Raw genomic sequence first — 23761 nt, forward strand, 5'->3', positions numbered from 1 at the left:
AACTATCTACTTCTCTCTCTGTATAGTCCACCTGCCTCCGTCTGTTGCCCTGTGTCTGGTGTTTGTGTGTCCCTAAGAAAGGCCTTTGCTCCTTATATATTAAATAGTATATGCACAGTATCAGACAGGAATGAGGGCTCATTTTGTATAGAAAATTTTGCAGTTTTACAAGATGTCTTAGTTATTGTACTATTGCGGTGAGAAGACACCATGAACAAGACAACTTATAAAAGCATTTAATTAGGGGTTTGCTTACACTTTCAGAAGGTTTGTCCATGTCCATCATGTCAGGAAGCATGGCAGCAGGCAAGCATGTGCAGGAGAAGTAATTGAGAGCTCATATCTGATCCAAATTCTACATATTTCATGCAGAGGGAGAAAGAGAGAGAGAGAGAGAGAGAGAGAGAGAGAGAGAGACTGACTGACTGACTGACTGTGGGTTGGCCCACGAATGTAGAAAGTCCCAAGTTTATTCCCGATCCACAAATCCAGGTAAAACACTTCCCTCTTTTTGAGACCAAGCATCTGCTGCCATCTCAGTAGTAAATGTTTTCCTTTTTCTTGGCAATAATTGAAACTTAGCTCAAGCTTCATCACTGACCTACATTCTTGGCTCTGTCTCTATCCTATCCAGGCCAGAGAAGCTGTTGCCATGTCAGCTCCTGTTCATGGCTGATCAGCAGGGTGGTATCTGGCAGGGTTCATGCCCGGTGGGTGAACCGGCCCTTGGGGAATTCATCGAGTGACCTGGGGAGGGAGGAAAAGAATGAAGGGACAAGAGACACAAAGTAGAAGCCCAAGTCTTAAAAGTCCTGATCAAGCGCTTCAACTTTAATTTCAGGCAGGCAGAAAGACATGGCAAAATGGTTAGTTTAGGCAATCATCATTGTTTAAGGCTATCCCACTATCTTATCCTTATTGCCTAACCGGCTCTCAGGAAATACCAGATATTCTTTAAGTTCCTGGGAACTGAGACCGAGAACATATTTACTTAACATTGTTTGACTAGGCTTTCCAGAATAGCAGATAATTTCATGGGTTTGACACTCAACAGTTGGTTTTTTTTTCTATTATGAGGAGCCATAGACAAGAAATTTTACTTGCACTTTCATTCACTGGGTATATAAGGCCCAGAGCTTGTGTCTGGTTGTGTCTCAGATGTGCATCTGGTGACTGGATCCACACAGCTAAGGACAGCTGGGACACATCCAAACGTGGCCACAGGAAGATTCTTTGGTGAGTTGGGGAACACATTTACCCCACATGTCCATCCTCTCGATGGCTCTGGAGGAGAAGGGTTATGGCCCCATGTACAGATGAGCTCAGGGAAGATGAACAATGGTCAGAGGCTCAGCAGCTGGAGGGCTGGACTTTCAGTCAAGTGAGGGCTATCCGTTCCTCTCTGTCTCTCTGTCTCTCTGTCTCTGTTTCTTTCTGTCTCTCTCTCTCTCCCCCCCCCCCCTCTACCCTGACCCTTCTTGTAGGGCAGCCAAAGACATGATTAAAGGCAATGCTTTATCTGTGCTCAGTCATTTTGGATAGTTCCAAAACAGAAAAAGGAAGTGGAGGAGCCTTGAACACAGAGCCATCAACCACTCTGGCCTTGGGGTGCTCTTATTGAACCAAAGAGGATGAGGTTTTGATTAATATGTACAGAAGAACGAATTGGTTTCAGCACAGCTTTGCCTGGCTATGCTGTGCTAAGCCCTGAGTAAAACTGAGGTGTAACAGAGAGTGACTATTCTAAGGTGCCTCAAGGAGGCCGAGCAGGCGAGATGGGACACTCCTTGGTTCTCACCTCGCCTCTGCCTAGCCTGTGGAGGACAGAGCATGAAGCCAAGGCTGTCTTGTGTGTGCAGGTGTGGAGGGGAAACAGGAAATGGACAGAGAATGGGCTCTGCACTGTCCCCAGGACCATTGCACAGGCCTCACCTAACACGAGGTCAGACTGCAGTAGAGTGGGCTCTAGTGAAGCAAAGGGGGCCAGGAATGGTAAATCCACAGGATTAATCTTCCATCCAGAGACAGGGCTCTTGTTTCCCTCACCTCTCTGCTCTGAGCACTGTGTGACATGGGGTGTGCCACCCTTAGCTAGGCCTCTGTTTTTTCCCCTGATGGATGGAGCTAGGGCTGCCTGCACTGTTAAGAGTCCCAAGAGACTGCTTTCCACATGTGGTGTCCTGAAGGCTGTGTAGTGGTGAAGACACCACTGAGGCCGTTAGATGCCACAAGTATGAAGAGAAAGTAAAGAACCAGTGTTGTGTTTTATAAAACGAAAGAGATGAAGGGTTATATTTGGTGGAAGGATTATATTTGGTGGATACGCAGTCAGGTGTGGGGTGAGTGGGTGCTTCTGTGGACCCATCATGAGGCATTCCTTCCCCCTGAGGGACCAGCAACACAATGACAATATAAAAAAGTTTATTCAGTGCATACAGAGGGGAGTTAAGAGGGCAGTAGAGACAGTGAAAGGGAGAGAGGGAGAGGGAGGGAGAGAGAGAGAGAGAGAGAGAGAGAAGAGGAGAGGAGAGGAGAGGAGAGGAGAGGAGAGGAGAGGAGAGGAGAGGAGAGGAGAGGAGAAGAGAAGAGAAGAGAAGAGAAGAGAAGAGAAGAGAAGAGAAGAGAAGAGAAGAGAGAGACAGCGTTAGGAGCTGGAGCAAGGGGAAGAGAACAAGAGAGAGTGAGGAGGGGGAAAGCAGCCCCCTTTAGAGTGAGTCAGGGATATGTGGCTGTTGCCAGATTACTGTAGAGAGGAGCCTAGCCTAAATGCCAACAACCATGGAGAACATGTCACTGGCTGGGAGGCAGGGAAGACACTCCAGGGAAGGTACAGGCTGGCCCAGCCGTGTAGGTGAGGGGAACAGGGGCAAATGGCACACACTTTAAGGTCATTAAGCAAATACTGTGTGTGTTATGCTTCACGAAGACTGAGAGTCCCTAGCATTCAAAGTGTAAGAGCCCCTGCCACCTCTAGCTGTCACCATGTGCTTTCACTGACCTTGCAGCTGGGAGCTGATAAATGTCCCTCTGCTCCCTGACAGGCTCTGAACACACTCAATGTCATTCCCCATCTCTGAAGGAAATGTAATCACAGGGAACTTGAACTTCTGCACAGGAACTGGTTGTCTCGTCTGTTTGCATCAGTAGGGATTGTGCCCAGTCTTTGTACACCGAGGGGCTTTCCACCACGGACCTGCAGCCCCAGTCACACATGGCAGTGATGTTTGATTTTAGTTAGAACTGGAGTCTGCATGTGAAGCCTCAGCTTCCCCCCTCAGCCTCTCTCTCCAGTGCTGAGGTTCCCCAGTGTGCAGGTCAGATCTGTGTCTATGGAGGCTGCTGTGCACTGCAGATCTAGGGAGAATGTCCGTAACTCATGCGTGCACTGCCCGTGTGAGCTCAGGTTCACACAGTTTATTTCATCAACAGTGAGCCTCAGTCTGTGAAAATCTTCAGTGTTGACGCTCTGTGATCCTGTCATTTTGCTTCTTGAACTGTCTCAGAGCAAATAACCCCCAGTAAAGTTTTTTTTCTGGAGATTATTCTTTTACTGCTCTTCACAGGACTATTAGAAACTGCTTAATGTTGAAGATTCAGAGGAGGGGACAGAGGACTGGAAGGTTCCAGAGCAGGTGCAGGGACAGGGTCTGACAGGACTCCATCTCTGATGAGATGCAGGGTCCTGAAGAACCAAGGAGAGTGGGTGGGCTCTGGGAGAACAATGAATCACTCATGAATTAATCCCATTACAGAGCACAGGTCCTGATGCGGGTGAGATGTCCTGGGCAAGATGCCCTCCTAGTCATGTGGGGAGAGCAGGAGGTGCTGAGGTAGGTTCAGGAGAGTGGAGGTTCATAGCTAAAAGGTGGGGTGACATTCATAACACTTTGGGTCATACCCCAGATGTAGCACTTACTGGCAAATTTGAAAGCTTTACAGTTGTCCCTCCACATTACAATAAAGCTCACGGGAGTCCTCATCTCATGAGTGATGTGGGTCCCTAACAAGGTGTGCATGAGAAGCTCTGTGTGTCACAGATGCACAGAAGATATTTACAATGTGTTCCTACCTGGTACAGTGCATGTCTTACAGTCTCTCCAGTGTGTAGATTATATGTAGTTTTTTCTTCATGGCCATGTCCCTAGCATGTTACATCCCCCATGGATACTGGCAGGACAGGAAGGCTCTGACTCAGCCAGAATGAGAGGAGAGGGTAGAGCCAGATGGCTGTCATCTCTAAGTAGATGTGCAGGGCCCCCTAGAGGAGCATCTGACCTTTACAGCTCACTTCTCTGCAGAGGTCTCCATTGCAATGCATCCTGGGTTTTGTTTATTTGATTGTTTTGTTTTTCCTCTCTTCAGCTTGGACACCTGGAGAGAAGTCGAAAAACCTGTTGAAACCCAATGGCTCGTGCTGTTTCCTCAGCAGAGATGCGGAAAGGTAGTCGGTTTCTTCTTTGTGATTCCATCTCACAAGGGTTCCAATGGAAGAGGAGATACTGGAACTTTTCCTTGTCCTATCCAGCTCCTTTAGATCTTAGTGACCGACCCATGTGTGGTCAGTGTGCACATTGTGAGTGTGTGATATGCACAGGGGCTCATGCATTTGAACACTTGGACTCCAGTTGGTGTTGCTATTTGAGAAGATTTTGGAACTCATAGGACATGAAACCTGACTGGAGGACGTCTGTCCCTGAGGGTGGGACTTTAGAGTATATGGCCCTGCAGTGTGTGGTGTGCATACTTAATCGGAGCACTTGAGAGGGTGACGTAGGTGTATCTTTGTGAGTTCAAGGCCATCCTGGTTACATAGTAAGTTCCAGGCCAGCCAGGGATACACAATGAGACCCATGTCTCAAAAATAAAATAAAATAAGATAAAATAAAATAAAATAAAATAAATAAAATAAAGCAAAATAAAGAGAGAGTTGACAATCTTGACCCCTTCCAGTACATTCCATACTTCTTGACTGCAGCTAAGATATGATCTGTCAGTTTCCAGCACCTGCTTCTCTCTCTTCACTACCACTATGGACATCTATCCTTGTGGAGCTCTGTGAAAACCTGACGTTCTCTCTCTTCCCTCTCTCTGTGCACACACACACACACACACACACACACACACACCCACACACACACACAAATAGTAGATAAGTGCTGCTGTCTTAGGGTTTTATTGCTGTGAATAGACACCATGACCAAGACAACTCTTGCAAGGACATTTAACAGGGGCTGGCTTACAGGTTCAAGGTTCAGTCCATTATCATCAAGGCAGGGGTGTGGCAGCATCCAGGCAGGCATGGTGCAGGAGGAGCTAAGAGTTCTACATCTTCATCCAAAGGAAACCAAGGAGCAGAGTGTCTTCCAGGCAGCTCAAAGGCCACCCCTTCATTGACACATTTCCTCTAACAAGGCCACACCTAGTCCAACAAGGCCACAACCCCTAATAGTGCCACTCCCTGGGCTGAGCATATTCAAACCACTACAGCTGCTTTTATATAGAAAGAGAATGGGGTGGGGGATATACATCTATGTAAGGAATGTAGGAGACTTTGGAACTCTGGATTAGAAATGCAGTTGAATCCTGTCAGCACAGCCCCTGGAAGGCAGTCCTGCTGAGCAGTGCAGAAGGGTGGAGACCAATCATGGGATTTCACAGGGACGAAAGGATTTTATTGGCAACTGGGCAAGAGGTCAGTCCCATGATAGGTGGACAAAGAACCTAGGTATTTTCCACCAGCATTCTAAGAACTCACATAGGCTAAATTAAAAGCAATGGATTAATTTCTTTGGTGGGGAAAAGGTCAATACAGCATAGCATTGACTGCAGATACTTATTACCAGTGACTCTATGCTCTTTTGTCTACAATGAAAGAACAAGTAGGACAGGAAGAAATGCCAAATGCTTTATGATTTGCACTTGAACCTAGGAAGCTCAGTGTCTCAGAGGGGCTATGACAGTCGAGGAGGTTAAGGAAATAAGGGAGGCTCCTGCCCTGCAGTGGAAAGTGAGACGGTACAGTCTGCTCAAGACCAGCTAAGCTCTAGCTTAGGTGTGAAGGGAGAAAAATCCCGATCTTTCTTCCTCCTAGAGAGGAAATGCTTCAGTGTACTAAGCTGCTGTTGAGCTGGTTGACTGTGACAAGGGCCCATCCCAGGCAAACCTGGCAGTGCTGTCTTTGTATTAACGGCTTTAGAGTCACGAACTATGCAGTAGTTCAAGTGGACGTGGATGCTTTTTGATCGGTGTCTGAGAGCCCTGAGTCCTTCCCTTGTTCTATAGACACTGATATTCATTCTATCTTTATTAAAAATTCTGCTGCTGACACAATGAGATAATAGAGAACCTACTACTAGCAGCATGAAAGTCACATTTGAAAGCACTGGTACCAGTGTTAACATGTAAGAGGCTCATGGTGACTCAAAAAAGAGACACCAACAAGTGGCCTGCTATTCCTCAGCAATGGAAGCCAATGTCTGTGATGGACACATGTCAAGTTGGTCCCAGTAAGCACCTTTTCCTGGTGTGCAGATGGAGCAGGGTCACTCCTCTGCACATGGTGTCACCTCTGCATGTGTGGAGCAGGGTCACAGTAAGAAATAGAAGCAAGGTCAGGCAGACACACAGAGACAGGTGTGACCATGTGACAGACAATGAAATGACAGATAGGTCATAGAGGACAGACATCTGGAGTGTCGTTGCCATAAGAACCCCAGTCCCACTGAGTAGTACCTTATATTTATGGCATCCTTTGGTCCTCACCACTTAATTTCTGTAAAGTTCCTGTTTGCAAATATGCTTGCTGAGCCTAAGACCCCTTACATATGCATTTGGGGGTCATAACTGAAACTTCAACCCCGGATTTTCTGGGTGTTTTATGTGAGAAATCTTTTAGATTTAATTTTTTTTTTTTTTTACTGATGTATCAATTTGTTCTATCATATTTTCTATGCCTGAGATTCTCTCTTCCATCTCATGTCTTGTATTCAGATGGTGATGCTTGTGTCTGTTGTTCCCGCTCTCTTTTTTTGGGTCTCCATCTTTAGGATTCCTTCAGTTTGTGTTTTCTACACTGCTTCGGTTTTGAATTTCATTTCTTGAACACTTTTATTTATTTATTTATTTTTACTTTTAAATTGTATTTTCCTGTAGTTCTTTAAGAGATTTATTTGGTTCCTCTTTAAAGACCCCTGCCTATTTGATTGTATTTTCCTATGTTTCTTTAAGGAATTTATCATTTTCTCTTTAAAGGTTTCTATCATCTTTTTAAAATTGGTTTGGAGATCTTTGGGGTTTTTTTTTTGGTTTGGTTGGTTGGTTTGTTTTTTTTTTTTTTTTTTTTTTTTTTTTTTTTTTTTTTCCTTAAGTTGTAATAGGATATCAAGAGCCTTTGGAAGTAGGATAGCTGTGCTCTGAAGGTGTCATATTGCCCTGGCTTTGGTTGACTGTGTCCTTACTCTGGCCTTAAGCCATCCTGTTGTGCCTGGGTTTTCCTGATGTAGCTGTTATTGGAAAGGGGACACAACCTCAAAGCTCCTGGTGCAGCAGGATTCTGCTGGGCAGCCTGGGTGGACAATGAAACTCAGTCAGCAGTGCAAGTCTCCCAGCAGTTGGGATTGGGAGGCAGGAGGAGGCAGACAGAGAAATGGTGGGACAGAGGGGCTAGGAGAAGGGGAATCACACAGCTCTGGGCAGCTGGACAGGCTCCAGAGGACTTGGTGGGCAAAGAAGTGGGTGCAGGGAAAGACTCTAACCTGTATGCTTCCAGATCAGTAGGTCTGATGAAGGTGAGTGGAGAGGTGGCTAGACCAACAGAGGTTCATGGGACCCCATACTGTCATCTGACCTCATTATTTTCCTGCTAAATAGTTGCAGCTCGCATTGTTCAAGAATCTACTGATTTTCTCACGGAAGTACTCAGCAAAAAAGATCTGAGGAGCCTGATAACTGAAGATGGAGCCTGGAAGGGATTTGTGGAAGCAGCAGAGTTGTCAAGGTGACCTGCAGGGTGCACTCAGTGCTGCCCCCCAGACCAGGAGTATGAGGGTTATTTCCTGGTCAGGTGTACCCACTCAAGGCAGTCCATGGGGTGGGAGTTATGGACCCTTCTTCTCAACTATCCAAGAAGAGTGTTTACAACATGTTATTCCTGGTGGAAATCACCTCAGGTTGCTTGAAGATGTTGCTCAAGGTGCCAGGATGATTTCTGCCACCCACTAGTTATGTGACCTTGACAAGTTAGTTACCACTTTCTGATGTCCACCAACATGTAACTATAGTGTGAGGAGATAGGATCATCCATGTGGGCTTCTCAGCATGGGGCCAGCACACAGTGGGATTCTCAGCATGGGACCAGCACACAGTGGGTATTCCTGTGTGTTAACTTGGCAAGCTAATTTGAAAGTGAGAAGAGACAAGGTCAAAGGTCTCTTGTAGGACTGAGGAATGAAGGATTTATTTTGAGACAAGGGAGAAAAATGTAGACTGAAGAAGCCATCTTCCAGGTTCTGTCTCAGTCCCTTTCCTCCTCTATGGGGAGATGTAATACCACCAGGATTCTTCTTTGGTCTGTGGAGACAGAGAACCCATAGTGCAGAGGCACAGGGCTGGGTTGGACCCTGACTGTTCTTGCTCAGATCCAGAGTCTCATGCTATTTAACAACAATGAGAGTTTAGTCTAATAGGATGTGGTAAAAGTCTAGGATAAACAACAGGTCAGGGTTGGAAAACCAAGTTCCAATATTGTTCCCAAAACCCTGAGAGACCAGGACCAGGGTCACAGCCAAGGGTCAGGAGAGTCTGTGAGTGACCCTGAAATGGAGGTGTAGGTATCAGGATAAGAGGACAGGGCTGGAAGGTGCAGGGAGTTGGAGGCAATAAAGGGGGATGGTCAGGGGCCCTAGAGAAGACATGTAAGGGAGAAAGGGCATTCCTCCTGCTCTGATGTCCTGCCTCATGTGTGTGTAGAGCTGTTCATGGGTGTGCCCTCCATACACGGTCTTTAAAGACTGCAGAGTTTGGGGGAGTTGTTTGGGGACTTCTTCTGTTCTACACAGAGTGCCCTGAATATCAGGAAGAACACATGGCTACAGACAGCTCCCAAAGTCAGTGTGTTTGGAGGATGATTCACAGAAGTTGAGAATCTGAGGCAACCCCATGTCACCACACCAGAGGAAAATGCTTCCCTTTTTGTCTTGAACAAACTCAGGGGATTTCTGTCCTTCCAGTTACTACAGATGATCTCCAGGCCCCTTGCCTCTTTGCACGCGGCCTTGTAGTGTTCCAAGGAGACACTGCCATCAGCTGTGGTGTCTGTTAGCTTGGTGATCACTGTCTACAGGAATCTGCCAGGTTGAGAGTCAGTAACTAATGAGGGGTCCCAGTCAGTGTGGAGCCAAGTTTGGGAGCAGCTGTCCTGTCCCAGTCACCCCAAGCAATCACTGATCTTGTGAGCTCTAGCCTGGAAGGGGACATCTTTGGGCATCTGCAAAGAGCAGCCAGCAGGCAAAACAATCTGGAGGGTCTCATGTAGGACCCTGGTTCTGAAGGGTGTCCCAGGACAGTCTCCCGGCTGGGGGCAGGGCGCGAGCAGGGAGAGGAGATTGCCTGCCCCTGCTGCTGCCTCTGGGGCCCTGTAGGTGACAGGTCTCTTCCAGGTGTTGCCCCCGCCTCTCCGAGGTCTCTCCAGGGTCTAACCCCTGTTTCTCCATGCTGAACCGGTCCAGGCTCAGGCTAGGCCAATAAGGAGCCTACTAGCTGACAAGGAGGCAGCTGGGGCTCCAGGCAGGCTCCGGGAGAGCCGGTGGGTTATAGCTCTTTGCTAAGCTGGGAAGTGCTAGCCAGGTAGCTGGGAAAGGAGGTAGATTCCTTGCCCAAGTGTTAACAGCTCCAGGGAAGAGGGGCAGGTCCACGAAGAAAGTTCTCAGACAACAGAATGGTTCTTGTGTGCCAATGAAGGGAAATAGGAGGGTGTTTGGAGGTTTTGTAGATGTTGAATATGTTTAGGGTAGTCAGGGCCATCATTAATTGCACACTAGGGGGATAAGTAGTGGTTTGTTGTTTTTGGAGTTGGGCCTTCAGGGTCTGGTGAAACCTCTACCTGTGCTACCTGATTGAAGGTTGCAGGTTAAATGGAGTTACCTCGTCCAAGGCCCAACAGTCTCATGGCTCTAAAGGGATTGGCTTGGGTTTTATTATTAAATTCTCAGAAACAGTTTAATGATAAAGTCTGAGGAAAGAGACTCAGTGAGCCTTCCTTCTCATTTTGACACCAGCTATTAATGAAAGACTATTCTAAGCCAACTACAGGATTGAGAAAAAAAAAAAAAAAAGAACAGCCCATAACTCACAAAGATGATTGTTATCACATAGCACAGAGGGTTCAAATAAACCAGTGAAGACTGGCACCAGTCAGAGCTTCAGGCTTCAGATTTCTTGTCCTTGGGATGAAGTATGTTGCACTGAGTGTGTGACAAATCACATGACTCCTGCACACCAGAAAGCCCACCCTAGGAAAAATATTCATCCTGAGACAGCTTCCAGCAGCCAGGAGGACACTGCTCAGGACTGTTGTCCCAAGGGAGAGAGATGGAGCCACTATGCACAGCCAAGGGGTGGGGGACTTAGGGCCAGCTGGTAGTGAGGGCAGACGACAGCCCATCCCCTACAGCGACACCAACAACAGATCAGTTCCAGGGACAATGCCTCGTGGGAATCTTCCAAAGGCAGTGGTTTAGGCTTCCAGTTCCTCTGGAGGTCAGAAATGGCAGCAAAGTCCTAATCACACCCATGGCTTTAAGGTTGAGCATTTTTATAGAAAATCCTTTGGAACAGAGTATCTCAGACCCTTCATTTCCCTCCTTGAAATACGTACAGATATTTAATGACGTTTCTTGCAGATGGGACCCAAAGCTAACCTTAATGCTGACACTGTGTGCAGCTGCAGCTGCAGGTGGCCTGTGCAAAGCTTTTAAAGCAAGTGTACTGTCACTGTGTACTGTCCCATGAGGTCAGATGTGGAGCCTTTCAGATGGAGGAATCCACTCTTAGCAGGCTCAGTCTGTATATCCCTCTGCAGGGCTCCCCAGGCCAGCTCAGGCATTCTTGCAGGCTGGATGCTGCAGGGAATGCAGATGACTTCCCAGCATCCAATGGTAGAGGGGAGACTTGGGAAAAGTGCATCTCTCCCAACACACGCAGTTCTCAGGGTAGGGAGAATTTGCTCTGATCCCACATCCCTGTGCTCATGACAGAGTTCCCACGGGTAGTGATGTCATTGATCTTGAGTGGCGGCATTTTATCAAGTGCCTTTCACTGTGGTATCTTGACTCTCCCTTACACACTGACCCCTGTGGACTAAGGACGGTGGGCATCTAGAATGTACCAAATGTTCACAGTAGAATGGAGAGTTTTGGATCTCTGTGAAATGAGTTTCTTTTGCGTTTGTAATATAAAGTTAAAGACTAGCCGGGTAGTGGTGGTGCATGCCTTTAATCCCAACACCTGGGAGGCAGAGGCAGGCGGGTTTCTGAGTTCAAGGCCAGCCTGGTTTACAGAGTGAGTTCCAGGACAGCCAGGGTTACACCGAAAACCCCTGTCTCGAAAACAAAACAAAACAAAAAAATAAAATAAAATAAAGTTAAAGACTGAATAACTTTTTATCTTTTTAAAAAATAGCTGTTTTCCTCATGCACTTGACTTCTGTCGTAGGGAGGAGGAGGCTGCACTGCGTGATGCTCTGAACGAACATTTAGCAAAGGAGCCCACAGATAAAGATGACAGACCTCAAAGGGAGCAGCAGAAGAAGAGATTTTTAAAAGAGTTTCCTGAGTTGAAAAAGAAACTAGAAGACCACATCAGGAAGCTCCGAGAGCTGGCTGGCCATCTTGACAAGGTACACAAGGACTCTACCATCTCCAACGTGGTGTCCAGCTCAGTTAGTATTGCCTCTGGAGTCCTGGGCCTCCTTGGTTTGGCTCTGGCACCCATTACAGTAGGGGGCAGTCTGGTACTCACAGCAACCTCCGTGGGTCTGGGAGTGACAGCATCTGCGGCTAGTCTTACGACTACCATTGTGGAAGAATCAAACAGACTGTCAGATGAATCTGAAGCCAGTAAACTGGTGGGAGCCAGCATGAGCATACTTGAGGAGATTCTGAAGATCCTGCCTAAGATCACAGTCAAGCTTTCTACTACAGGTTTGGAATTGGTCGATGCCTACAAAAGCCTCAAGGATACGATCCGAGCCATCAGGGCAGCCAGAGCCATCTCTAGTTCTGGAGCAGTGGCCAGTAACCTCACATCCACTGCCCAAGGTCTTCTCCCCGTGACCAGAGGAGCCAGGATTAGAGCAGGGGGGGTTACAAGTTTGTTCCTTGTATGGGATGTGTATCACCTTGTGAACGAATCAGTGGATCTGTATAATGGGGCCAAAACAGAGTCAGCTGGAGCACTGCGGGACCTGGCTCTCAAGCTGGAGGAGAAGCTGCAGGTATTTCAGGAGTTCTATAATAAACTAAAGTGAGACCTGCCTCAGTGACCCCTCCTCCAAGCAGCTAAGAGTTCAGGGGAGATGACATGTACAGGGGTGGGGACAATAGAGGCACACTATAACAAGGGAATCAGCCTGAGTTCAAGTCCATCGAAAAGATTGTTGAGGAGTTTGAATTTCTCTGGCTGAGCAGAGCGAGGTCAATGCAGATGGCCAGAGATGCCAGAAGAGCAAACTCGAGTTTAAAACGGGATCAGACTTCCACCAGAGTGGAGAGTCTGCAGACAAATCGGCATCCATCACTCTAATAATACCCTGCTCAATCTTAACGTCTGTGCCATCTCCTCCTGGTCTTGTGCTGGATTTTCTAAATACTTAGCTCTCTGAGATAGGATATTGTTTTAGTGGGTTTGTTTTGCTGAACTTTTTTTTCATAGATTTTTTGGGGGTGGGTTGGGAAGCAGTTTCAAATGAAGAAAGCAGAAACTGCCTTTCATAGGTTTTTTTTTTTTTAATTGATTATGACTTTATCATGTAGATTGACTAGAATTTCTAGGTGGGGCAAAAACATGTGATGGTCTTCCTATGTGTTGGTGTTTTCATGTCTGTACCACAGTACTGATATATTATTGACCATATTATATAGTATATAGTATAGAGTTCATTCCTGGTGCTAAACAATCTGCAGGTGTTGACAAGTGTCTAGAGTACCACACATTTGAAATCATATATTAAGCTGCCTTTCAGATTGGCTTTTACCTAGCAATATGCCTGTGAGAAATAAAAAAATAAAAAATAAAAAAAGGGGGATCAGAGTGTCCTACAGTGTGGGGAATGGGACTGTAACATGGTGGGTGTGGTCAGGGAGGTCTGTACAGGACAAGCAATGAGAAGTCAGGAAGCCTGGGGAGCAGAAAATTGAGGCGAGCCAGAGTGAGAGTCAGGGCAGATCACATAAGGTGTCAAACAATGTATGGAATGCAGATGAGGTCAACACTTCTGTGACAGGAGACTGGGCATGTGGCTCTCCTCCTTCTCACCCTTTGGAGGCTTGCTGGCCAAGGTGGTCTCTCAGATCACTGTGCTTTTGTCCCCATATGTTCTATAGTCTTGTGGTCAGTGGATGTTAACTTGATGGTCTTGAAACATGGAGTAAAAGCAGTCACTTGCAACCTCTGGACCACCGGTATTGCCAGAGGCCTGAGCACTGAGGTGGCAACCATTGGCTTGACATTCTTGTGTTGTCACAGAACATGCTGAGCAGTTGTCCAGCAGATTTTCTTCATGTACAAGTAGGATGGGCTCTGCTTCTATCCCCAGATATAGAGAGATAGGCATGAGGGTGTCCTAATCCCTGCCATCCGGACTGTTCAGGGGTCTATGAATGTTCCAGCCAATTCCTCACTTTCATTGAGGGAACCCGTCATGGTTGGCCTGTGGCTCAGCAGACATTTACATGGCCCTGTTCTGGATGGACCTGTGGCTCAGCAGATGTTTACATGGTCCTGCATCTAACTGTATTTTCTCTGCCAAGCTGGAGTCATGTTGATGAAAGGAGAGAAAATCAAGAGTAAGAAAATATTTTTTTAAAATATAGCAACAAATATCTCTCCACAAGGAAGCATGGTCACTAGTGTCTTGTATCTTAAGTGTCTATCTTGGCTTCCTCTTGGCTCAGTCTCTGAGTTGTGAAATGAAAGCCATTGTCTCTTCCTCAGCCAGTCTCTTCATCTGCAAAATCACAGTACAGCCTTGCATGACCCTTGTAATCACAGACTGATTTGAAAAATGGGGAAATATTTGTGTTTTAGGGAATGATTGTAAAACTCCAATCAAATGGTAAAATAAATGTGTTGCAAACTGTGCTGTTCGGTTGCTGAGTAGTTACTTGCTCTCCCTCCCTCAAGCTGTGAGGACATGGTAATCAAACCCAGTAATATTTGTGTAAAATGAAATAGGCCCCAGAAGGAAGGCTTATGTCAGCCTCTGGTGCCTGACTCCTATCAGACTCCTCTCCTGGGACAGATCAGAGATGTCACACAGCCATCCAGCTCTAGGTCTCTGGTAGAGAAAAGGACTTTGTCTCCTCAACCAAAGCGGATATGAAGGTGAGGCACAAGGTAGTGGACTATGCCATGGAGGATGCTGGGAACTTCTGAGAGGAAGCAGTGCAGCATGGCTCTAAGTAAAAGCACATTCCAAGTGCCATGCTCTCTAACTTTAGAGGACCACGGTTACCAACAACCACTCCAGCCCAGGTCTGTGCTGAGGGGTGAGGAGAGGCAGGTGCTTGTGAAGAGAGACAGGGCTGGTCAGAGTTCAGAAGGTGTGGAGAGTAATCTCTGGAAGCATCCTGAGCCTGAGGTGGCAGAATTTGTTTTCTTAAACACCATGCTGAACCCACAAACACATGGAGTATGCAGAGAAGAGTTTAGGAAATCAGCCTGAGGTTATCACACAAAGCTAGTGGTGAACCCACACCCCTAAGTAGACCTGGGTGCTGCTCAAATTCAGCCAGAGCAAGACTCCCACATCAACACAACAGAACCCACGCACACACTACAACCCAACACATACACAGAACTGCAACTTGATAAGTAAGCTTATGGGAATTTGTTATGTTGCACTGTAGAATGAATTGCATTTTCAAGCAACATAGAATCATGACAGTGATTCAAGAAGAGACCTAATATCAGCCTCTGGCACACACAAACAGATACATGCGCACACAAGCACACACAGAGAGACACACACACACACATGCAGCCAAACACGTGTGGACACGCATGCATATTTATGGATTAACCATCATTACTGCTATAAGAAATAAACCATTATTGTCCGGTTTCAGAATGAGGTGCATTTGGAGTTCATCACAGAATCACAGTTAGACAGCAGGCACGAGGCCCTGGTCTTCTCTATGAGGAAGCTGATGTCTACTTGTGTAGAAATTCCCAGGTCATCTTAGGATGGATGACAGAACAGTAGGATTAACTGAACAGTTACAGGCAGTCTGCTATGCAACTGAGCCCAGGTATCAGAAAATGACAGAATCTCAAGCCTGTGGTGTATGTTATACATTGAATTCAGAACCAATGCCATCTGGGATAGGTGGCCGTACTGGGTACAGGGGAGATTGTATCATTCTGAAGAAATTAGCCAGTGAGGAACTCAGGGGTGGAGGGAGCAATATGATTAGGAATATGAAAGGCCACTGGTTTGCAGCAAAGTGGCGTGCCAGCTGTCTTTGTCTTTTCTGTAGGCTGATACTCAAATTTGCAAAGCAGAAAATGTATTACTTTTGTTACTCAGCGTCTCCAGGACTCTTATTATGAACTGAGGACCACAGTTTCTCACACTGTAGGCTTTGGCTGAAGAACTGTCAACTTATATAAAAGAGATTAAGTGTACAAAATACGTGGGTTTGAATTATTCCAATGGGCATGGATGGAACACCTTCTAGTTGGCTTTCCTGATTGATCTACTGGGAGGAGGGGAAGGAAAAGTTTGTGGCTTCCTGGAGTTAGTTGAATAGATATGTCTGGGTCTCCATGAAGGTTCCAGAGACAGGACCCTATCTACCTGCTGGGCTCAATTTTGGGAGAACTGGGATGCAGGGATGGGAAGGGGCTGTGTATTGGGAGGACTGGGATGCAGGGGGGAGGGGCCGTGCAGAGTGGAGGTTAGGGCCTGAGTACTTAGAGACCGAACACTTTTTTGTTGTTATAGTCTCTGGCTCTGGAAGGCCTAGAATTCACAATGTAGACCAGGCTGGCCTCAGACTCACAGAGATCCTTCTGCCTCTGCCTCTCAAGTGCTAGGATTAGCATTGTGTGCCAGTACATCTGGGCATTATTGATAATTTTCCTATAGTTACTTTATTTTTTCTTTCTTCTTGTCATTCTTTAGATGGTGTACTTTAGATGGTTTGAATGAGAGTGTCCCCCACAGGCTCATGTATTTGAACACCTGGTCCACAGGTGATTGTGGTGTTTGTGAGGTTGTAGAACCTTTAAGAGGTACAGCCTTAGCCAGGCAGTGGTGGCTTAATCTCAGCACTTGGGACGCAGAGGCAGGTGGATTTCTGAGTTCGAGGCCAGCCTGGTCTACAGAGTGAGTTCCAGGACAGCCAGGGCTACACAGAGAAACCCTGTCTCGAAAACCAAAAAAAAAAAAAAAAAAAAGAAAAGAAAAAAGAAAAAAAAAAAAAGAGATACAGCCTTGCTGCAGGAAGTCCATCACTAGGGGCAGGCTTTGAGGGTTTATAGCCTCACCCCACTGCTCCCTACTGCTTCTGCTTCCTGTGTACAGATAAAATGTGATTGATCGATCAGTCAGCTGCCTGCTCCTGCCTCCATGTGATGCTTCTCCCAGCATAACGTTCACTCTTCCCCTAGTAAGCCAGAATAAACCCTTTCTCTCTTAAATTGCTTTTTGTCATGACATTTTATCCCAGTAATAGAACAAATGAAATTAGTACACTAGGGATTTCCTGTCTTGAGTGTTTGCATTAGCCAGGATTTTCTAGAATAACAGAACTTATAGTATGAATCTCTCTATATGTAGAAAATGGATTTATTTGAATGACTTACAGGCTGTGGTCTAGCTAATCCAAGAATGGATACTTATGATAAACTGGGTCTAAGAACCCAGCAGATCAATCTATAAGGCTAGATGTCTCAGCTGGTCTTCAGTATACACTGGAATCCCAAAGAAATAAGTTCTGATGCCCGTGAAAGAAGGAACTTGCTGGCGAGATGAGAGCAAGCAGGCAAGGAACAACAGCTTCCTTCTTCCATGTCCTTTACAGGCTTCTAGCAGAAAGGACGGTGCAGACTAGAAGTGAGTTCTCCCTGCTCAAGAGATCGGGATTAAAGTCGTGTGTTTGTGCCTCAAGCACTGGATTAAAAGTATGACTTCCACCTCAAAGATTCAGAGTAGAAGTAGAACTTTCCACTTCAAATTAAGCAAAATTCCTCACAGGTGTGTCCCTCCTTTTCAGGTTTTAGTTCATTTCATTTCATTTCATTTAGTTCATCTAGTGCTGAGCATCTCCCCAGCCTTACACAGTAACTGTCCTCTCTTTCCCACATACTAGTTCACTCGTTCATCTTCCACTCACTCACTCACTCCTCCCTGCCCCCCACACCCCTTTCTTTTTCAGACACATCGTGTGGCTTTGTGGCCTGGGTGGCCTTTACCTTGACTTTACTCCCCTCGCCTCGGCCTCCTAGTGCTATGGTGGCCAGTCAGCATCTTTCCTTTAATCCTCAAGATGTTTACTGTGTTGTTTGAGTCTTCAATTTCTAGCATTAATCTACAGCTCGGCTAGTTGTCTTTCCACGTAAACAACCTTGTTAATTCAGACCACAAGGTTATGCATCATGTTTTTGACCTCTGGACAAGTGTTTCTTGGATTCATGTGTGAATCTTCCACGCAGTCCTAGTGACTGCTTTAGATTTGCTGCCTAGGTTAGATGGAACTGTTTCTCTTCATCTTCTTCATGTTTCCTCTCTTCTTCTCTTGGAGCAGATTTTGTTTTTCCTTGCTCTCTCTTGGCTACCTCTGTTGGTTTCCCACAGTCTTCTCTGCCTGCCCCCAAAGCCACAGTTTCTGGTTCTCAGGGTGGCTGGTAGAGCCCAGATTAGACAAAAATAGCTGAGGATACAAACATGTAGTAACCACTGGCACCTTGAAATGTGATAAGTGTTGGAGTTCAGGGATTGCCACACAAACACTGATGAACACTGACTTCAGCTAAGCAAGAAGAGTTTGTTGAATACACACACACACACACCAATACTGGTTGATCAGGACCACAAAAAAAAAAAAAAAAAAAAAAGACTCAGGAGCCTAACTGTGGTACCAGTTTATTCTTAGGGCAGGCTTTTTATAGGAAAAACCAAGTTCAGGAGTTCAGAAGGCAAGGATGAAGGAAGTACTACATTTTCACTATCTAGAAAAAGAATTCTCAGCTGACTTTTAAGCTGATTGGTCCTGAGTGAGGTAAGAGGGGATTGGACAGGTGGTGAGCAGGGCAGTCTCAGAGCAGTGAGATAATAGATCATAAGGAATACAATCACAGGTCGTGACCTTTTAGGAGAATTTTTCAGTGTCTGCTATGGATAATTACTTCTGGGAAGCACAGTCTGAGAACCTGAACTTAATTTCACCTTTTAAGCAAAATGGAGACTGAATACAAAATGCTACAGGTATCTGAAAAGGATCAGACCTCAACAGTAAGTGTCTCACCAAACAGTGAGCCAATCAAGAGTTGATTATAGGAAGTGGGAAGCAGGGATTAGTGGAGTCCCCTGGTGTTGAGCCTTAAAAGTAGGGTCAGTTAGAAGAAGAGTAGGAGGGGCTTTACCTCACCATGGCAACTGCCCAAGCCATAGAAAGTTCCCTTCACCCAGAGATAAAAGTGTAGAGATATGTAGACTCCCATTTTCAGGCCTGGGTATTTCTGTTTAGAAATGTGAAGTCTTTCTAGGAGTAGACACCTGTAATCCCAGAATTTGGAGGGCTGAGGCAGAAGGATCATGGGTCCAAGGCCAGCCTAGGCTACAAAGTTACACTCAAAACAAAAGAAAAGTACCCCCCCACCACCACCCCCTTCCAAAACCCAGAACTTTGAAACCTTGGAATCTGAAACACTGAAAACCCAGTGTAGGACTTAATTAAGGACTCAGTCAGCAATCTCAAGATTACAGCTTTGGCCAAGCACAGTGGCACATACCTCTGAACACAAGAAGCAGCAGGAAACAATGGGGGATCTCTGAGTTCTAGGCCAGCCTGGTCTATGTATCAAGTTCCAGGCCAGCAAGAACTACATAGTGAGACCCTGTTGCAAAACAAAATAAACAAACAAGACCAAGCCTTCTTAAACCTCTTCTAATTATGACCCTCTTTAAACCTGAGTAATGAAATACAAATTTTAAAAGATTTATTTTTATGTTATGTGTATGGTTGTTTTGCTTGTATGTATGTATGTATGTATGTATGTATGTATGTATGTATACTATCTGTATGCGTGGAGACCAAGGAGACCAGAAGAGGGCATTGGATCCTCTGGAACTTGAATTACAGAAGATTGTGAGCTGCCACAGAAGTGCTGGGAATCAAAACCAGGTCCCCTGGAAGAGGAGCCAGTGCTCTTAACCTATGAGCCATTTCTCCAGCCCTATATGAGAAATTTTTATGTGTCCCTGGAAACAGAGACATATAAAAATAGCTCTATAAATCCAACATGTACTAATAAAAATAATAAAGTTATTTAAAAACAATTCTTGAGTGTGTTTCTATCTTGTTTTTTGTCTCTGTCACTGTAATGAAGCACTGACCAAGCTAGTCTGGGGAGGAAAGGGTTTATTTGGCTTACACATCCAAATCAAAGTCCATCATGAGAGGAAGTCAAGGCAGGTGTTCAAGCAGGAACCTTGATTCAGGACCAAAGCAGAGACCACGGAAGAATGGTGCTCACTAGCTAAGTTACCATGTACTTAGCCTCTTATATAGCCTAGGACCATCTCTCCAGGGGTGGCACCATCCACAGCAGACTGGGCTATCCCATATCAATCATTAATGTCCCATAGACATACCCACAGGCCAGTCTGATGGAGGCAATTCCTCAGTTGAGGTGCCCTCTTCATAGAGATGTCTAGGATCATGTCAGATGGATAAAAACTATCATATGACATATAATCTTACCATTTATTAAAGACAAAAACAAATTTGCATACTAATAGGATGGGCTTGTTGTATTTTATATAAAGGATTAAATGCCAGAATATTTTATACTGTAGGACACTGGGCAGCTTCAATAATTCTGAGTTCGTCTATATTTTGATTTTACTCCATCAGCATTGAGGTTGCCGCTTTGCATAAAAATATTAATACAAACTGGCAAACTTCTGTTTAGACCCATTCCAGGAAATTTTAGAGGTTCTGTCCTAATCTCAAAATAAAATTCATTTAATGCTTTTAAAACTTGAATTTAATCTGTGTTTGTGGCTAAGACATGAGCCATACTGTGTGTGTGTGTGCATGTGTGTGTCATAGGAAAACTTTCAGGAGTTGGTTCTCTCCTTCCTCCATATGGAATCCAGGAATAGAGTTCAAACCATCAGCCTTGGTGGTGGTGGCTTTACCCATGAATCCAACTTGAATTCCAGCAACAACAGTTGTTCCAGCTAAAAGACTCATAGGATGCCCTTTCACTCCCTCAGCTGAAGCTGTTGAGAGTCAGAGATACTTTCCGTTCATATTAAACGTATTTATTTTATTTATGTATTTCCGTTCATATTAAACATATTTATCCACCCTTTGTGATGAATTGGCAAAGCTATAAAAAATATGAAAACAAAAATTAATCCAGAAAATGACCAGCAGGGAGCAAAGCTATAGCAGATTTATCTGTTATCCCACACACTGCCTTAAGACAAGGTATGTACCCTATGGTAGCACCACATCAAAGAATCTTGTCATCAAGCTGGGGGTAGTGGCACATGCCCTCAATCCCAGCACTCAGGAGGCAGAGGCAGAGAGAGGCAGAGAGAGGCAGAGAGAGGCAGAGAGAGGCAGAGAGAGGCAGAGAGAGGCAGAGAGAGGCAGAGAGAGGCAGAGAGGCAGAGGCAGAGAGGCAGAGGCAGGGAGGCAGAGGCAGAGAGAGGCAGAGAGGCAGAGAGAGGCAGAGAGGCAGAGAGAGGCAGAGAGGCAGAGAGGCAGAGGCAGAGGCAGAGAGGCAGAGGCAGGGAGGCAGAGGCAGAAGCAGAGGCAGAGGCAGAGGCAGAGGCAGAGGCAGGAGGCAGAGGAGGCAGAGGAGGCAGAGAGGCAGAGAGAGAGGCAGAGAGAGAGGCAGAGAGAGAGGCAGAGAGAGAGGCAGAGAGAGAGGCAGAGAGAGAGGCAGAGAGAGAGGCAGAGAGAGAGGCAGAGAGAGAGGCAGAGAGAGAGGCAGAGAGAGAGGCAGAGAGAGAGGCAGAGAGAGAGGCAGAGAGAGAGGCAGAGAGAGAGGCAGAGAGAGAGGCAGAGAGAGAGGCAGAGAGAGAGGCAGAGAGGCAGAGAGGCAGAGAGGCAGAGAGGCAGAGAGGCAGAGAGGCAGAGAGGCAGAGAGGCAGAGAGGCAGAGAGGCAGAGAGGCAGAGAGGCAGAGAGGCAGAGAGGCAGAGAGGCAGAGAGGCAGAGAGGCAGAGAGGCAGAGAGGCAGAGAGGCAGAGAGGCAGAGAGAGAGGCAGAGAGGCAGAGAGAGGCAGAGAGGCAGAGAGGCAGAGAGGCAGAGAGAGAGGCAGAGAGGCAGAGAGGCAGAGGAGAGGCAGAGAGGCAGAGAGGCAGAGAGGCAGAGAGGCAGAGAGGCAGAGAGGCAGAGAGGCAGAGAGGCAGAGAGGCAGAGAGAGAGGCAGAGAGGCAGAGAGAGAGGCAGAGAGGCAGAGAGAGAGGCAGAGAGGCAGAGAGAGAGGCAGAGAGGCAGAGAGGCAGAGAGGCAGAGAGGCAGAGAGGCAGAGAGGCAGAGAGGCAGAGAGGCAGAGAGGCAGAGAGGCAGAGAGGCAGAGAGGCAGAGGAGAGGCAGAGAGGCAGAGAGAGAGGCAGAGAGGCAGAGAGGCAGAGAGGCAGAGAGGCAGAGAGGCAGAGAGGCAGAGAGGCAGAGAGGCAGAGAGGCAGAGAGGCAGAGAGGCAGAGAGGCAGAGAGAGGCAGAGAGGCAGAGAGAGGCAGAGAGGCAGAGAGGCAGAGAGAGGCAGAGAGGCAGAGAGGCAGAGAGGCAGAGAGAGGCAGAGAGGCAGAGAGGCAGAGGAGAGGCAGAGAGGCAGAGAGAGAGGCAGAGAGGCAGAGAGGCAGAGAGAGAGAGGCAGAGAGGCAGAGAGGCAGAGAGGCAGAGAGGCAGAGAGGCAGAGAGGCAGAGAGGCAGAGAGGCAGAGAGGCAGAGAGGCAGAGAGGCAGAGAGGCAGAGAGGCAGAGAGGCAGAGAGGCAGAGAGGCAGAGAGGCAGAGAGGCAGAGAGGCAGAGAGGCAGAGAGGCAGAGAGAGAGGCAGAGAGGCAGAGAGGCAGAGAGGCAGAGAGGCAGAGAGGCAGAGAGGCAGAGAGAGAGGCAGAGAGGCAGAGAGGCAGAGAGGCAGAGAGAGAGGCAGAGAGGCAGAGAGAGGCAGAGAGGCAGAGAGGCAGAGAGGCAGAGAGAGAGGCAGAGAGGCAGAGAGGCAGAGGAGAGGCAGAGAGGCAGAGAGAGAGAGGCAGAGAGGCAGAGAGGCAGAGAGGCAGAGAGGCAGAGAGGCAGAGAGAGAGGCAGAGAGGCAGAGAGGCAGAGAGGCAGAGAGGCAGAGAGAGAGGCAGAGAGGCAGAGAGGCAGAGAGGCAGAGAGGCAGAGAGAGAGGCAGAGAGAGAGGCAGAGAGAGAGGCAGAGAGAGAGGCAGAGAGAGAGGCAGAGAGAGAGGCAGAGAGAGAGGCAGAGAGAGAGGCAGAGAGGCAGAGAGGCAGAGAGGCAGAGAGGCAGAGAGGCAGAGAGGCAGAGAGGCAGAGAGGCAGAGAGGCAGAGAGGCAGAGAGGCAGAGAGGCAGAGAGGCAGAGAGGCAGAGAGGCAGAGAGAGGCAGAGAGGCAGAGGCAGAGGCAGAGGCAGGCAGATCTTTGTGAGTTTAAGGCCAGTATGGTCTAGAAAGCAAGTCGAGGACAGTCAGGGATTTTTAGAAACAGAAACCCTGTCTCCAAAAACCACAAAAGAGAGAAAGAAAGAAAGAAAGAAAGAAAGAAAGAAAGAAAGAGAGAAAAAAAGAATCTTGCCTCCAGCCTTCAGCATCAAGTAAACCAAGAGGAAACCCCCACTTAAATGATCTACTTTTCTCTCTGTATCTTCCAACTGTATCTGTTGTCTTGTGTCTGGTGTCTGTGTGTCCCTAAGAAAGGCCTTTGCTCCTTCTTTATTTAATAGTACATGCACAGTATCAGACAGGATTGAGATTTTGTTTCTTATACAATATTTTAAGAGTTGTACAAGGTGTCTTAGCTACTGTTCTATTGCTTCGAGACGACACCATGAACAAGGCAACTTATAAAAGCATTTAGCTGGGGGTTTGCTTACACTTTCAGAAGGTTTGTCCATGACCATCATGGCAGGGAGCATGGCAGCAGGCAAGCATGTGCAGAAGTAATGGAGAGCTCATATCTGATCCAAACACTTCATGGAGAGAGATTGAGACACACACACACACACACACACACACACACACACACACACACACACAGAGAGAGAGAGAGAGAGAGAGAGAGAGAGAGAGAGAGAGAGAGA

At 46.9% G+C, this 23761-nt stretch overlaps 1 protein-coding gene across 1 annotated transcript; it reads left to right on the plus strand.

The window, feature by feature from the left end:
* The first annotated feature begins 1129 nt into the window (after positions 1-1129).
* Positions 1130-14340, plus strand: LOC117719273 (apolipoprotein L3-like). Its single transcript, XM_034517423.2, has 4 exons — positions 1130-1236; positions 4363-4441; positions 7870-7996; positions 11710-14340. Exons 2-4 carry the CDS (start codon positions 4405-4407, stop codon positions 12521-12523), a joined length of 978 nt encoding a protein of 325 aa, XP_034373314.1. The 5' UTR covers positions 1130-1236; positions 4363-4404; the 3' UTR covers positions 12524-14340.
* The last annotated feature ends 9421 nt before the right edge of the window (positions 14341-23761 follow it).

Source organism: Arvicanthis niloticus, chromosome 13 (genome assembly GCF_011762505.2).
Source record: "Arvicanthis niloticus isolate mArvNil1 chromosome 13, mArvNil1.pat.X, whole genome shotgun sequence".
Classification (NCBI taxonomy): domain Eukaryota; kingdom Metazoa; phylum Chordata; class Mammalia; order Rodentia; family Muridae; genus Arvicanthis; species Arvicanthis niloticus.